This window comes from Gossypium hirsutum, chromosome A09 (assembly GCF_007990345.1).
Source record: "Gossypium hirsutum isolate 1008001.06 chromosome A09, Gossypium_hirsutum_v2.1, whole genome shotgun sequence".
Taxonomy (NCBI): domain Eukaryota; kingdom Viridiplantae; phylum Streptophyta; class Magnoliopsida; order Malvales; family Malvaceae; genus Gossypium; species Gossypium hirsutum.
The window spans coordinates 70,900,861-70,917,937 of NC_053432.1; the positions used below are offsets into that span (position 1 = coordinate 70,900,861).

General features: G+C 30.3%; 1 protein-coding gene across 1 annotated transcript; it reads left to right on the forward strand.

The window, feature by feature from the left end:
• Positions 1-10,658: 10,658 nt before the first annotated feature.
• On the forward strand, positions 10,659-16,093 carry LOC107889540 (1-acyl-sn-glycerol-3-phosphate acyltransferase 2). The gene is made up of 11 exons (XM_016814005.2): positions 10,659-11,068; positions 11,648-11,770; positions 12,505-12,544; positions 12,678-12,751; positions 12,929-12,988; positions 13,492-13,569; positions 13,736-13,894; positions 14,433-14,558; positions 14,988-15,080; positions 15,304-15,390; positions 15,495-16,093. Exons 1-11 carry the CDS (start codon positions 10,988-10,990, stop codon positions 15,735-15,737), a joined length of 1,164 nt encoding a protein of 387 aa, XP_016669494.1. The 5' UTR covers positions 10,659-10,987; the 3' UTR covers positions 15,738-16,093.
• Positions 16,094-17,077: the final 984 nt, after the last annotated feature.

Below are 17,077 nucleotides of genomic sequence, written 5' to 3' on the forward strand. Positions count from 1 at the left end.
TTACTATAATTATTTAAAATTTATATTTTATATATTAAAATACTAACAATAAATTATATTTTATACTTTTACTAAAATATTATAACATTAACTAATTTAAACATATATTTATTACTTTATAACACTCTATTTAAAATAAATATTTTATATTTTAAAAATCACTTTTTAATAACACTTAAATCTTAAATTAAACTTTTCAAAAATATTTTTTAAATTTACTTTTTTTAATTGTAGGGAAAGCTTTTGAAATTTATGGGTTGTAAACGAAGGAAAGCACATGGTGTGACATGTGAGACAGTTAACTACAAAAAGAAAACAATATTTTGGATCTTGGTATTAAATTAGAGATACAAAAAATTCATAATTTGTCATCAACCTAATATATTAATTTAATAAAGTTTTTTTATTCTTTCTACCTTTAAATAGATGGGGAAACAGCTGGAAACATAGCAATTTGCTGACCCGCACGTTCTAGTTTTTTACTTTTTTGAAGTCATAAATAAGTAAAACACGCCTATAATTAATTAGGGTTTAAGGTTAAAAATAAATAATTAGGATTTGTATTAAAAGATATTCTAATAAGCTAAAATATTAATTTTATTATAGGAGAATAATATGTTTTAACACGCTCGAACTCACATTCTTCTATACTAACAACAATACAATACTAATTAAACTAAAATTTAACTTATTAAAAGTAAAATTTTTAAAAAGAAATGAATTTGTATGTTAACTCTATTGTGCATTTCATAATTATTTGATATAAACTCTGTTGTGTATTTCCTTAAAAAACTATCTAATAATAATTATGAAATAAACTGGAAATTAGGCATGCAATGAAAATCAAAAGGCTTGTCTTGTAGTGATGAAAAGGACAAAGGAATTGGAGTAAGGTCGGTTGGAATTCAACTTAGAAAACATTAGGTTTCGTAACTATATATTATAATAATTTAAAGAATCAAGTAACTAATACTTTGAATCCATAAAACTGAAAATTAATCATTCCAAATGCTCTCTTATGACATGAAGCAAATGAACAAAGACATCGGCAACCAAAATTAGGCTTTAATACCACATGCCATGTAAGGCTATTACTTGGCAATACTCCCACTTATATTGCTTGCTCCCTAAACGTTATAGGGCGATGCATCACTCCACTAAAATAATACACCAACCTATACATCATTTCATATCAACTACCTCATCTATTGTATTTTAAATTTTTTTTAGAAAATAGATAAATTATTTTGTATACGTTATATAAGTGAATAAAACAGTTTATTTATTAAAAATTAGTGTTTATATATAAGGTATAATACCTTTCAATATTTACACATTTATTCAATTTGACACATGCTCTTTTTATTGGAAGTAAATTAGAATTCTTTTTGAAACTAATAAGGCTAAAGAGTCAAAACAATCTTAGTAACAAATAACAAATCAATTAAGTCCTTTTAAATTTTAAAAATTATAACAAAAGTTATTTAAAAGGTTATAAAAAATTTAAAATTTTTATTAAAAAGAACAATAATAACCCTTTAAAATCTAATGGTTATAAGATTTATAAAATAAAAAAATTAACTCCTACTCTTTTATTGGGTCGGTATTGATTTTTTTAATTTTAAAATTTTTATAACTTTTTTTAATTATTTTTAATAATTTTTAAAATTTTAAAAGCGCTTAATTTGTTTTTTTTATTTGTTACTAAGCTAAATTTTCATCTTCTATTTTGCTCGCTTATCTAACATGCAGGGGATAATTTGTCTATTTTTTTAGTAGAGAGACTAAAATATAATTTAAGATATAATAACAAGATTTTGTGATACTTTCACTACTATATGTCACTTTAATTAAAAAAATTACTTTGTTTTCTAGTCAACTATTGAATTATTATAAATTTATAAACTATTGTGACAACTACTTCACAATAGTGAATCATGTCATTGATTTAATAACAATTTTGTGTAGGTTTTAAGTTGATTAGGATGAGGTCCAAAATTCGATCCATGTATTTTATGCTTCTCCCACTATAATATAATTGTTCACTTATATAAAAAAAAAAAGGACTCCGCACTAGATTACAAATTTCATAACCTATATAGTTATGCATATATGAAAGGTGTTGTTAAATTTAAATCCCCCATGAAATTTTCAAATTTTCAACAAAGTAATAACTCTGACAACTTAAAAGTTATTATATTTTATTTTATTAGATTTTAGGATTTTAAGTTTAGTTTTTAGTAAATTATATAACATTTGTTTTTTGGTAAAATTATCATTGAGCTCCTTGTACTAAGAGTTAAATTGTATTGTGGCCCATTTACTCAAAAAATGGGCAGATTAATCCCTCTACATTAGATCAAAGAATAAATTGGTCATTTCTTTGTACTCTTAAGAATTGGCATAACTAATAGAATAATTAAAGAGTGACATGTAACATGCTATTTGTACCTCATGCTAACGTATATGACCAATTTCTAACAACAAAAATGAATGAAAAATGATCAATTTGCTCTTTGGTCCAACATACAATGACTAATTTGTCCCTTTTTTAGTAGGAGAAAAATGCAATTCAACTCTTAATACATGGGTCTCCATAATATTTTTACCTTTTTTATGTTTAATTTATATTTTGATTATTTTATGTATCATTTGTGTTAGTTTGAACTCATTTTCAAGTGTTCTTCTATCCATTATAGGTCTGACAAAGTATTGAAAAAGGAAAACTTAATTTGTACAAAGAAAGTGTTTTTCCACTCTAGTGGATCTTACCTTCGCTGAAGAGTGCGCCTGAAGTAAGCATTTTACCAGCCAACTTTCTACTCCAACAAACTATTGTTTGCTAGAGCGGAGTAATTAAAAGGGAAAATTTTAGGGCTGTGATTTTTGAAGGACTATAAAAGAGAAAAAAGATACGTAGCCATTGGTGGGTATAAGAGGGAGCAGATGGGGCCACTATCTTTACGTAGCATTCCCTTTAAGATAAATTTTATTACATTAAACTCTTTAATAATTTAAATTTTACCACCAAACCTAAAAAAAAAACACCAATCCCTTTTAAAATTTTAAAAAATATATAAATATATATTTATCTCCTATATAGAAGTTTCAATTTTTTAAAGCTTTGAAAGGAAGCCACAATAAAATAAATAAATCATTGATTTTAAAGAAATATATAATAATTAAAGAAAAAAACTTTTACCCATAAATTTGGAGAAAAAAAACAGCCTACAACAAACAAACAAAAAGAAAAAGAGGAATAGTAGAAGAAAGCAATTAACAAATTATAAGAGAAAGAGTAAGGTATTATCACCAAAAAAGAAGAAGAAGAAATTCAAGGTACTCTTTAAATATTTTGATTTGTAAAGCCAAAAGTAGTTCTTAATTATTTTACTAGATATATATAGCATTTTATATTTTCTTGATTAAATAATCATTGTTTCTACTAGAGATGAATGATTGCACTGCAATTAGTTATTGATTGGTTTGGATTGTAAAAAAAATATAAGTAAAACTGACATAGTGTCTGCACCATTGTTATCATCAATTGGTTGCCAACCATTAGGGCTCAGATCTATGAGGCAGTGGTGAAACACATTTCTGACAGTTAACACTTCTCCATTTTAATACACGACCTCGACGAGGCCTATAAAATTAAGCTCATCTCACTTTCAATGAAATTTCTTGTCTTCACAAGCATACACTCTTACTAGGTATGGACCACTCAATTGGAAAATCAAAATTGGCTCCAAATTTATTCTTTACCCATATGTATTTATGGCGATTCAGTCAAAGATTAGTTAGAAACAACCGATTCCAATCCCTCTCAATGAGTAAAATAAAACAGGCCCAAAGAACCTCCTTGATTACAAGCCTTGAGTTGGTATAGATTCTGAAAAATAAAAATCAATGGCGTCTCTTCTCGCCGATCACATTCAATGAAATAAGCCACTGCGACCCACCATGAGAAGCCGGATAGTTGCCCCAAAACTATTCCATACTTGTCCAGAAGATGGCAAAAGAAGGAGTGGAGTGGAAGATGAAAGCCTACTTCTATTACGTGTAAGGGAAGTAGGAAACTTCCATCGGTGGTGTCACTCAACCACCTCAACTCTTCAACAATAGAGAAGTCATAAGCAAAGCTGGGTAGTTGAATCCCTCGAGCAACCAAATGACGACTCATTTCTTCATGCTTAGTGGTGCAAGCATACGCTTTCGTCTCCACAGGAGCATTTACGTCACAGTGTTGTGAAGGCTCGCTTCCTGTACCACCGCGGTTACCCTAACCGTTACAACCACCTCCTTTCGACTTAACTATCGTACCAAACTAAACCCAAAATAACTACAAGGACAATTTGAAAGTTTAAAGAAATTTATCTATAAAACACGATTATCCTTTTCAACAACAACTCCTTCTCAAAAAATTTAAATCCAAACGATTTAGTACTTAGGGTTAAGTTCAAGTAGTTTTAAAGAAGTGTAATTTACAAAAATAGTCACTTTTGTTTGCCTCAGTTTACATTTTAGTCACTTATGTTTGAAATGTTACGTTTTAGTCACTTATGTTATTATTTTGTTATGAAGTGATCACTCTACCGTTAAGTTTCGTTATCTCTCTAAGGGTAATCTTACGTTGCAGTCCAACTAGATTTTAGGTGCTAACTTGGATTTCTAAATGGGATGAAAATAGATTTTTAATTAAAAAACTTTAATTAATTAAAAATTTTAAACCTAAACCTTAACTAAAAAAATTGTTCATCTTCTCTTTTTAATTTTTCTTCCGTCTCTTATTTTGTTCAATGGTTCTTTTTTTTTCATTTGACTGTAAAAACTATTATTAAGATCAAAATAGTTGAAATCAAATTGACTGCTTCATAAAGATGGATTTAAAGATGGATATTTCCATGTGTATTTTATGGATATTTTTATTTACATTATTATGCATATTTTTCATAAATTTTATATTTTTTTATGTGTTACATTTTTATGGAAACTTTGAGGCATATTCTCAATAGGTAAAGGTGGATAGTTGAATCATAAAATTATGGTTTCATATTCTACTCCATGAGACCTTTACAATGGTGTATAATGTGCTCAAAATGGTTGAGTGATGAATGAGAAATTGATACTCAAAGTAAGCTACTTGGAAATATTGTTTAGGAAAAGTAAAAGCTTAGATCCCACATTATTTAAATACCAAGTGTGAGATATGTTTATATATATGAACTCTCTTAAAAGTAATTGAATGACTAAGCTTATAACCTTATTTTATGTGTAGGGGGTGTAGTTCCAAACTTGATAAGGTTAGGGTGCACCCACACGATAAGGGCGACTTGAAATGGCAGGACCGGTTTAGCCCAAATGCGCCATCCTACGTATATTTTCAAAATTTTCACTATCTTAAATGCTTATAAAAGACTGTGTATTCTATAGGATGAGACACACATTCGATTAATTTCTTATACTGAAATTCTGTTCATTTTTGCTTTTGCCTTTCCGTATTTTCACAATATTCCGGTGATAGAAAAAGGCAAAGTTCGTTCGTTGATTGTTGTAGAGGTGCTACTACTTTGATTTCTGTTGTTATTGTATCCTGGGAGACATTCGACCAACGTTTCTCCAAGTACTGTAGGAGTGGTCAAATCCATCTTAAGGAAATTGTGTTTCACAAGCCTCAACATTTCGTAAAATCTCGATTCTTCTTTATTTCAATTTTTTATTATAGTTTTACTTGATTTTCGTATTTGATAAATTAGTTATAAATCATTCTATTTATATTTTATTTCATATGTGCTTATTTATATTTAATTATATGTTTGTTAACGTGTGTTCTGTCTAATAAATTACATGTGTAATTTTATATGTAGACGAAAGTATGATTGTATGATTATAAGTGTATGAATATTTTTTTATGAGAAATGGATGTGCTTGGTTTCTAAATTAAATGTAGAATTATCGTAATTTCTATTTTATGTCAATTTTTTAATTAATAATTATAAAATAAATTTTAAATGCTTTTAAATGTTAATTTAATAATTACAAATTAAATTATAGAAGTTTTTTTAAATTTGTGTTTATATATTATAGATATGTTAAAATTTTATATTTGCTTATTAAATTCAAATAAAAACATTTTATTAATAAAATATTAAATTAAACAAAATCAAATTAATTGGAATTGGAAAACTCAACATAATGCAAGCGACTTTGTTTGATAGAACAAATAATTGATTCTTGAAAAGGATATGGTCACCAACCAATTGAAATGCTTTGACATGGAAAAAGAAAAAAAAAAAAAAGAAGCACAAGAAGAAAAAGACAAATGTTAAATTCCACTGTAATTTATGATCATACTAATTTTTATTTATAAAATGATAAATATAATGTGACATGATTAACACTACATATTTAATACATTATATTGTATGTATATTAACACATGGTTTATAACTATAGATTTATGTAAAAAAAGAAAATTATAAACTTACATAAATTATTTCTTAAAATTTTTAGTTTTTGGGCACTAAACATGTCTATATTTAATACCTTCTAATTTAATTTTAATTAATTTAAAAAAAATATATTTTCTTATTTTATATCATTTTTATTTTTTACTTTTTAAATTTTAATTTATCTTTTATTGTAGTAATTTTTTAAATTCTGTTAATTTTTCTATTTCTATTTTTAATTTGTAATCAAATACGAAGTTGGATAACACCGCGAATGGTGGTTGTAATTTCTTTATTTTCAATTTTATGCTAATGGTTGCTTTAGATTTTTTAATTTCTAATTATTGATGTCAGTTTTTCAATTTTTTAGTTGTTGGCTTATGATTTTTAAAATTTTTAATTTTGATTTCCGGATTTCCAAATTTCATTTTTTTAATATGTTTTTACCTGCATATAGTTTCAACTTTCAACATGTTTGCTTTGTTTTTTAAATTAATTATTTTTTAATAGATTGGTTAAAGTAAAATTAAATTAAAGAAGATATCGTATATATAAATAAATATATAATAATATTATTTGTCTTTATATTTTAGGATATTTTAATCCAAGTTATCCCAATTATTAAATATATTCACTTTTATATTTACCAACAAATTGTTCAGTTCCTTCACGGCATTGCCGTTGTCGATGTTGAAGAGAAACTTGTTAGAATGATTAAGCCTGTGATGTGGTTATTGATTTTATTTTTAAATTGAATAAATTGTTGTATAAATAATCATTATCCAATTTATGCTATCTTGATTATGGATCAAGTCAAGTTCAAGCTGAAATTTAAGTTCATTTTTTAGGTTTAGACTTGATTTGATCCAAAAAATAAGTTTAAAATTTTATTCAAGTTTAACTTAAATTAAAAATGTTAAATTTAAACTCGACCTGCCCACTTATATTATTTTTAAATTGTTTTTATATTTAAAAAATATAATTATATCAAAAAGACAATTTACAATCAAAATTAAACATTTGATCGTGAAGTTTTAGAGTTATAAATTTCATCAATTTATAGCAACAGAAAGGATGTGGTGTTAAGTTTCTTATATTGACTAGTAACAAGATTAGTCTTTAAAAATGAATACCTAACCTTAAATGTTAATTTGTTACTTAAGTTGTTTTTACACACTAACCTCGTCAAGGTTTGAAAGTTGGGCTAAATTAGTCTAAGTATTTTTTTTTAATTTAGGGAAATAAATCTATTTTGAAGAGAGGATGTGAAAACGCTTCCAGTCTCGACTTTTTGTTAGGTTTAAGGTTAGGGTTAAGGTTTTTAAATTATGAATTAGGTTTAGGGTTTTGGGAGTGAAATCGTGAAAGTTTATAGGTAGATCTGAGGGGTAGGGGATGCGATAACGCGTCTTAGAATACATACATTCCATATGTCATGTTGGGATAGGACCATTGCCTCATAAATCCGTCCTATGGAAGTTAGGTTTCAAGGTGACAATGCTTGATACAAGTTAGGTTTCAAGGTGACAATGCTTGATACAACCATGGGTTGAAGTCTAAGTGGAGGTCCTAGTCAACGGTCGTGATGCGGTCACGGATTTGAGTATAACTGGGGGTCAGTTGACGATCATTATGCAGTCACGGGTTCCAAATTTTTTGATATCCGTAAATGATGCCTTATATATAGCATACATAAGATTGAGGTCATAATCATAGGGAAAATAAAGGGTTTTCCGGTGTAATCAACATAATTTTTTTCTCTATTTTCAAGTAGCCGATATCTTTAACCTTTTATTTTATTCGTAGGCTGACATTGAGGTGGACATAAGACGAATTTTAGGTGGAGAACGGATGTTCTGGCATAGTAGAGGTCAAATTCGAATTGGCGCGACAACGATTGTAGTTATTAATGAGTGGTTTAATAACAACAATCATTGTCACCCCGAAAGGAGCATCACCTTACTACACTGCAACAGGCACTGCCCGCCTGAGAGTCCTCTTGTGTCCACGACGATGTTGACCTTCGGATAAGAAGGAAGGTTAAAGATATTGCTGCATGAAAGCGAAGAAAAAAATTACTCCGATTATAGCAGGAAGCCCCATAGTTTTTCCCTATGATTATGCCCTCAAACTTCTGTATGGTATTTATAAGGCAACATTTTCGGGTATCCGAAAAGTTTGAGCTCGTGCCTGCATAACGACCATCAACTAGCTTCCCCATTATACTTTGATCTATGAACTTATAATGGTCGTCAATTGAGGCCTCTACGTAGACTTCCACCCGTGACCGTATAAAGTAAAATCACCCCGGAACTTGACTTCCACAGTATAGGTTTTCGAGGTAATGGTCTAATCTCGGTAGGATAAATGAAATGTGTAGATCTTGGAGAGATATCACATCATTTATGACTTAAGAATACTTCAAACCAAAAATTTTATTAGTGACAATTTTTTTTAACACTGAAGCAGGGAAGAAAACCGAGAGAGAAATATTATAAAGTGAAGGGATGGAGACTGGGAGAGATGATGGGTTTAGGAATGATGGAGTATGGAGGGAGAGCCCCTTTTTATAGGTGTGGGAGGGGGTGAGATTGCAAAGGAAAAAAACCTTGTGGTTGAAAACACGTCGCATGAGAGGTGTTTTATCGAATATTTGAAAAACGTGCTTTAGATCTTAATTGGGATTCCCGGGGTTAGGGCACTTTTGACAAACTTTTAGTGGAAAGATTTGAAGCACTAAAAGTGCCTTGACTTAGGGAATCCCAAATAAGATTTGAAGCACATTTTGAAGCATTGGATACCTTTTTAGGCACGCGTCTAATGAAATTAGTTGATCTTTGAAACGCGTTTTTGAGTACAGAAGAGCATTTCATTATTATTCGATGAAAGCGCGTCTTCTGAAGCGCATTTTGAAGCACGCCTTCCTTCTCTCCTTGTTCTATTTTGCTATTAAAGGGTCGAAGTATTCAGAACTTAGACACGGAGCAAATTCATATCAAATATTGAAGAGTTGCACTGCGAGTGTCGTTTGCATTTCTTTGTATAATCATCTAAAGATTTTTTTTTTGTTCTAACGATCTAATTCGTTTTAATTGAAATGAGTTGGCGAGGGAAATCCATCATTTACTACGACAGTCAAATTTTTAATACAGAAATCGGGGTCGTATTTGTAAGGGCTTAGCCTGTGAAATTGGCTTTCAACTGTACCATTCAATTGCGTGAGCTACGGACTAGAATGAGGAGAAAAGTTAGAGGTTCGAGTTAGGGAATAATTTCGAGCTTGCAATGTAGAGGCCAAATAAATCATTAAGTCAAAAGTTTTCAGTGTATCTCAATCTTAGCATTTGCCCTTTTAACAAATGAGATTTTGTTTGAATGGTAAAGCATAGATATTAAAAGTTACACAAGTTCAAATATTATTATGTATGTATACTTACCATATAAAAAATATAAAATGGCAAAAACACCATTTGCTTTGTAAAGTAAAATTATTTCGTATTTAACCTATTGAGTTGGTGCAGTGTTGACTCGTAATATCAACTCATTGTGCACCAACTCAGTCAAGTGTTTAATAAAATACGATGTGGTTGAAAAAAATATGTAACAATTATATTTATTAAAGGGTGAGTATTTGGTACGCTGTTAGTGTATTTTTTATTTAACAAGCAGTATTAAAAAATTGACATGTGTTTTTTTTAAATATATATTTTAAAATAATTTACTATAGCTTATAGGATACTTGTCAACCCTGTCTTACTTGTGTCGTTTAAAAACCCTATTAACAGTGCATTCTTTTATTAAAAATTGATTTAAAGATTAAATGACTTTAATTGAAATATTAACATTATTAAAAATTAAGGCGTTTTAAATTCGAATCTTATCAAACTATGTTTCTAGATGTCACAAAAATATCCCCTAATAATATTTATTATTTTATAATTTTTTTGATAATTGCTTAACTAATTTAAAATCCGGTTAAAAATTTAATTTCAATTGAGTTGAAATCTGAATTAAAATAACCCAACTCGATATGCATTTAAATAATGTTACAATCATTAAAAAAAAATATATAATATAAAAATATATAATAATAAATTAAAATTACATTATTATCCTCCTTTTTGTTTTCTTTTTCTTAATTAAGAGTATTAAAAAAAAATCAAAATCTCAAATTCCTAATATATAAGAAATGTGAAAAAAAAAATGATTGCAAAGGTCTCCCAAGTCACAACCTCGCAAATTAATTTTTTTCCTTGAAACGGGAACAACGCCTTTAAAGCATTTTTCTATCTTCATTTCAGTACGTCATTTTCTATTATTCTATCTCTTCACACACTTTCACAAATATTGTTATTACTCCATTTTTTAATTTTCTATATTTAAATACATAAAACAGTATTGTGGAATCTATTCTCACAATATAAAAATGGGGTAATATTTACCATAATCCTCTCTTTTATTTGTAAATTAAATCTAAAATTTCACTGCTAACCCTCCCTTTTCTGCGAATCTCGGTCGCTCCTTTGGCTGTTCTGTCCATGGCGATTGCAGCGGCAGCTGTTATCGTCCCATTGGGCCTTCTTTTCTTCATCTCCGGCCTCGCTGTGAATCTCATTCAGGTTCTTATTAGGGTTTTTTTTTAATTTGGTATATTTGCTTTTGTTCTAACTTCTTAGGGAATCTGCCTCATATTTTGATTTGATTGAGTGGATTTTTCTTTGTTCTTTTTTTTTCTTTTCATATTAGCTGTGGTTGCATTAAAGAAAATGGCAGTAAATGGTTTTCTCTGTTTCTTTTTTATTCGATATTTCTTGAGCTGAGATTATTAATGAACTTGCATGTAATCTAGTAATCTGGATTTTGAATCTACTTTACTTCTTAGCTAATAAAATTTACTAAAAAGAAAATTAAATCAGAATCTTTAGGTTTCAGCTTGATGAAACCTTCGGCTTTTTAAATTTTTTTTTTTACCATGCGTACTTACCTTTTCTCACGATACCATTTAATGCTAAAAATGAGATAAAAAAGTCCATTTTTTTGTTGGTTCTTTTTTTAAGAAACCATAATCCACTTTGTTAGACAAAGTTGGTTCAATTTTATTAGTTGGCCGATGTGTAAATCCTTCTTCCTTCCTTTCTTTTCATCTCTTTGTCAATGACCATTTTTAATGTTACGCAATGTGATTTTTCTTCTCTCAGGCAGTATGCTTTGTTCTTATTCGACCACTGTCCAAGAACACATATAGAAAGATCAATAGGGTATTGGCAGAGTTGTTGTGGCTGCAACTGGTTTGGCTGGTTGATTGGTGGGCTGGCGTTAAGGTGCTAATGAGCTCCTTTATTTCGTTATTTAAATCATTCATTTTAATGAACTGGATATTACATTTTTTGGCATTTTTGAAGCTAGTATAGTCTAATTCTGAAATCCTTTCTGAGATGTTATAGATGCTGAAACCATTTCTGATATGGCAGTTTATGATGATCAAATGCCTAAATGCTTTGTGCTTCCATTTCCAACTATACTAGTAAGAAGCTTGTCTAAAAAAATGATCTTATTGGTAAGCACTAACACATAGAAGCCGCTAAGGTTTTCGCTGCATCCTTGGACTCTGAATGTTCAATAAGTATGACTAAAGAGTTTGCCATCTCAACTTGAAATAGTATGTTACTTAGACAAAGGTGTTAGAAAATGAGATTTTTTTGCAGTGTTCAGATTTTCATGCCTCCGGTGACTGATAATTCTATTTAATGTTAGACTTTAGTTGGTTGAAGTCTTTTGTTGGACTAGTATCTTTGATGTCTATAGGCTTGAAGATTGGGCAGTTTCATTTCGTCTAGATAATTATGCAAATATGAGTTGAACTATTATTGTGAAGTTTTGTAACTTTTGTCTTCTCTAAGGAGTGATAGGTGTTTCTGGACATTGGTTGAGGTGTTAATTATGGGCTGTTAGCGAGCCAACTTCTATAAATGTCCAAATATTGGTATCATGGATGTTATACCTAAAGTGATCTCCTAAAAATGAGCTTTTGATCTTTGCGACATTTTATTTGCAGATTGAAGTGTTCGCAGATCATGAAAGCTTCAATTTAATGGGTATGTCATAGTCTTTTTTTTTTTCTAGGAAACTTATTCTCAATATTCGAGCTAAGTGGAGAATTGGCATTGTTGGATTTTAAACTTTTCTTTTAGTGGTGTATTTATCATCTAATATTTTAAAAAATTTCAGGTAAGGAACATGCCCTTGTCATATGCAATCACAGAAGTGATATTGATTGGTTAGTTGGATGGGTTTTAGCACAGGTCTGTAATTGTTGTATTCCAATTCAGAATATTTTGCATACTGTTTATCTGAGATACACATTAAATTGTTTTTTTCCTTTGCACTGGTCGGAAATTTGCTATTTTGGGTTCTAACTTCATGTTCTTTGTCTCTTAAAATGCTGTATGGCTAAGATACAATTGAATTTTCTTTTGCAGAGGTCAGGTTGTCTTGGCAGTACATTAGCTGTAATGAAGAAATCATCAAAATTCCTGCCGGTATGTGTCGGTGTTATACTTTTGAAGTTTAAGATTTGAATTCATGACAAATTCTTTTTGTTTCAGCTGATATTTAAGCTTGGTCTTTGAGGCCTTACCATGTACATGTTATTTTCAACACATTTGCATATGCTGCAGACCTCTGGTGCACAAGTTCATGCTTGTTCCTGTGTGAGGTGTGATAAGGCAGTAATTATATTAATCTGCAGGAAGCAAACATAAGTGCTATTATTTTCTGAATGTAAAAAGAAAATTTTGGTCAAAACTCATCGGTTCTATTTTGTGTTAGAATAGCTTCTACTTTTAAATTTGGAGTAGGGTTTGCAGTATGGTAATTGAAGTCTAGTTTTTTTGCTTTACCCTTTGGGCAACCCACTATGTTGTGTTTTTATTGCATACTTGTGATTGTCAATTTTTATCTTTTAAAATTTTTTAATAGAGAAGCAAATTGGGTTATGTTTTTGTGTACTTATGAAGAATAAATTCATGATGGATATGTGCAGGTCATAGGTTGGTCAATGTGGTTTTCTGAGTATCTGTTTTTGGAACGAAGCTGGGCCAAGGATGAAAACACATTAAAGGTAAAAGTTTGCTTTCAGTTTTGGGTGCACATGTGTCACGATCACATATTTATACACATATACATGACCATAACTTTTGCTTTATTACTTGTGTATTTGTGCGTGCTTGTTTTTAATCTACCCATACTGATCTCAATTTCAAATCTTGTGGAAATTGTATTTGCAGGCAGGTCTTCAACGTTTAAAGGACTTCCCACGGCCATTTTGGTTGGCACTTTTTGTAGAAGGAACTCGGTTTACACAAGCAAAGCTTCTAGCAGCTCAAGAATATGCAACCTCACAAGGATTGCCTGTACCTAGAAATGTTTTAATTCCTCGTACTAAGGTCAGATTATTGCTGCACCTATTTTCTTGAATTCCTTCTTAGCTCAAGAATATGCAACCTCTCAAGGATTGCCTATTCCTAGAAATTTTTTATTCCTCGTACAAAGGTCTGACTCTTGCTGCGTCTGTTTTCTTGAATTCCTTCTTACCCTTTTTTCTAGTCGCCTTTTTTAGGGATACATAGGTTTCTGAATTTAGATTTTGGTATTCAAGTTTGTAGCTTTCTTTTTGTGCAAGAGTTGCAATATTTCTATCACCTAATAGTATTCTGTTTAAGCTAGGTAGATTGTGTTGCAACCCTATGCCAACGGTATCTTCCAATGCAAGTTTTTTGCTGTTTCAGCACACTTATTCAATGCTAGCCAGCCTGAACCATGATAAATCTGCGCACTTTCACATATTACTCAGTCTTATACTTGAGAGTCAATCATGTTAGACTATGTGTTGCTATTCTCACATGTAATGCCGAAGTTTTTTTTTTGCTCATGAGTCATGACCACTCATCTCACCTGCCTTACTAACTGTAATTCTATATTCAGGGTTTTGTTTCAGCTGTAAGTCATATGCGTTCATTTGTTCCAGCCATTTATGATATGACAGTGGCCATCCCTAAAAGCTCACCTTCACCTACAATGCTTAGACTTTTCAAGGGACAATCTTCTGTGGTAAGTCGGATTCAAGTTAACTGTGTGAAGCAAGTTATATCATCTTTGCATAATTATGTGTCAATATGAATGTGAAAATTGCTTTCGCTTTGTTTCATATTGTTATGTCCTAGGAGAATTTGCTTAACGGCTTCATAATTTGTCTTTTGTCTGATCTTCAGAATCCATGGAGTGAAAACCAAAAGTTTTTGTGTTTTGACTCCAGAAGTTGCTAGGTTTATGTGAAGCAACTGAGGATATAGTCTTAGGTTCATTCTGAAAAAGTATTTGTTTTTCCCTTTTCTTTTCCCATGGTTGGGACATGTCATTTTGAAGTTGTGATGATTAAACCTTTATATGCCATTAATCTCATCTATCTTGGTTGATAACTTAATGAGTCATTGTTCTCTTAGGTTCATTCTATTGATGAAAATAAACGGTTGCTTGCAGGTGCATGTGCATGTCAAGCGGCGTCTTATGAAGGAACTTCCTGAAACGGATGAGGCTGTTGCACAATGGTGTAAAGATCTTTTTGTGAAGAAAGTGAGTATTATTCATCTAGTGCTGTAGGATGGTGCTACTCTAGGTGTTCTGGTTTGCATGTCAGATGATCTTATGATTGAAAATGAAAAGAAGGATTAACCTTGAAACAGTTGTGTATCTTTGTCTTTTATTTATTTCTTGGCTTAATGTTTAACAAGGTTTGTTCTTGTGCATGCATAAATTTCCTACTAATGGTTTTGTTTCTATTTGATTTCTAATGTAGGATAAGTTGTTGGACAAGCATATAGCTGAGGACACTTTCAGTGACCAACCATTGCAGGATACCGGTCGGCCTATTAAATCTCTTCTGGTGAGATTGTTGATGCAAAATTAACCAATCTGCTGCTGTGGTATTTCTCTTGGTTTTTGGTTCTGGAACTACATATGATAATAATATTCTTATTTATGATTCAGGTTGTTGCTTCTTGGGCATGTCTTGTGGCTTATGGAGCTTATAATTTTCTGCAATGGTCTTCACTTTTATCATCATGGAAAGGGCTTGCATTGTCAGCAGTTGGGTTGGCTATTGTTACCATACTTATGCAAATCATGATCCTCTTCTCACAGTCTGAGCGTTCAACTACTGCTAAGGTTGCACCTGGGAAGCCCAAGAACAACAGTGAGAGTTCAGAGGCAAGACGAGACAAGCAGCAGTAGGTCGAGCTTTTCCTCACAGGAAAGTTGGTCTGCAGCCATATTTTCATAACCCTAAAATGTGTACTGTCTGTATCACTTTCACTTAGCAATCAGTATGTTTTCGTTTTAGACATACTATCAGGTTCCAATCCTATCTGCATGCCATTTGGTCATCATCAAGGATTCAAGTGGAACTAGCTTGTATGCATACTATCAATTCTTTGTTGTTGTTTTTTTTTTTTTTTTTTTGATGGTATATGGCCGGGTTTGTTTGCCTCGACAGTGTTTCGAAGTTAAAATGGCTACAGTGTAGGGGGCTTAGGCTACTGTTCTGTTCTGGAAATTTCCTTTTTATTTTCATAGAATGGTTTTTTAAATGCTATTTGTAAAAGACATTTAAGGTTTTTTTTTTTTCAACTTTTCCTTCGTTGGACACAGATTAGGAAATGAGTTTGCAGTTTCATATTTTAAAATCGTTTTCTTTATGAATACATGGATAATTCAGGGTTTGCTTAATTACATTTTCTTATTTCAACTTTAGCAATTTATAATGTTCCTTATTAAGTTCTTAAACATGGATATATTATGATAAACATATGTAAGTTTTATAAAATAGAAGTACATAATACATAAAAATAAGAAAATATTACTTTCAAAAAAGGGGGAAAATTTTATATGATTGAAGATAAAATATGTTATAATATTTATACAGTATGTTGATAATTGAAAAAAGGGTGGCAAGAATCATTTTAAGCGATTTTGTATTTTGGTCAAGCTTTTAAGAGTTATATTTTTGCTTAAATGCTCCAAAATATTGAGTCAGCCTGGATTAAATAGTCAAATATGCTATATAAGCTTTTCAATGTTCAAAACTTGACAAAAAAAAAAAAAAAGAGAAAGAAAGCTATAAAAAGTTGATCTATTATGTCAGAACGTCCTATCCTTGATGTTGAAAAAGAAGAAGAAATCTCTTGTAAATTATGGGGTAGAAGAAGTGTGTGTGATCCAGAGATAGATTAAGGATTAGTTAAACATTATTCCTCAGAAGTAATTTTAAGAAAAAAAGGTACTATCAAGATAAAAATATTGTTAAATAATATACTTTTGAGATTTCTAAAAGTATTTTCTTTTTTTGGTCAAAAGTAGAAGCAGAAAATTTTAGTTTTGACTCAAAAATGCTTCTAAGAAATAATACTAAACTCACTCTAAATCTTCTGAAATCTACTCATTCTAGTTTATCCTCCGATTCTATATGTCATGCTTTCGTATTAGTAATAGAATTGATGAGCTTTGGAAGATTCCAACGGCTTTTAAACATATGATATCTTCACTCCCTTCCCTACATGCCATGTTATTAAAAA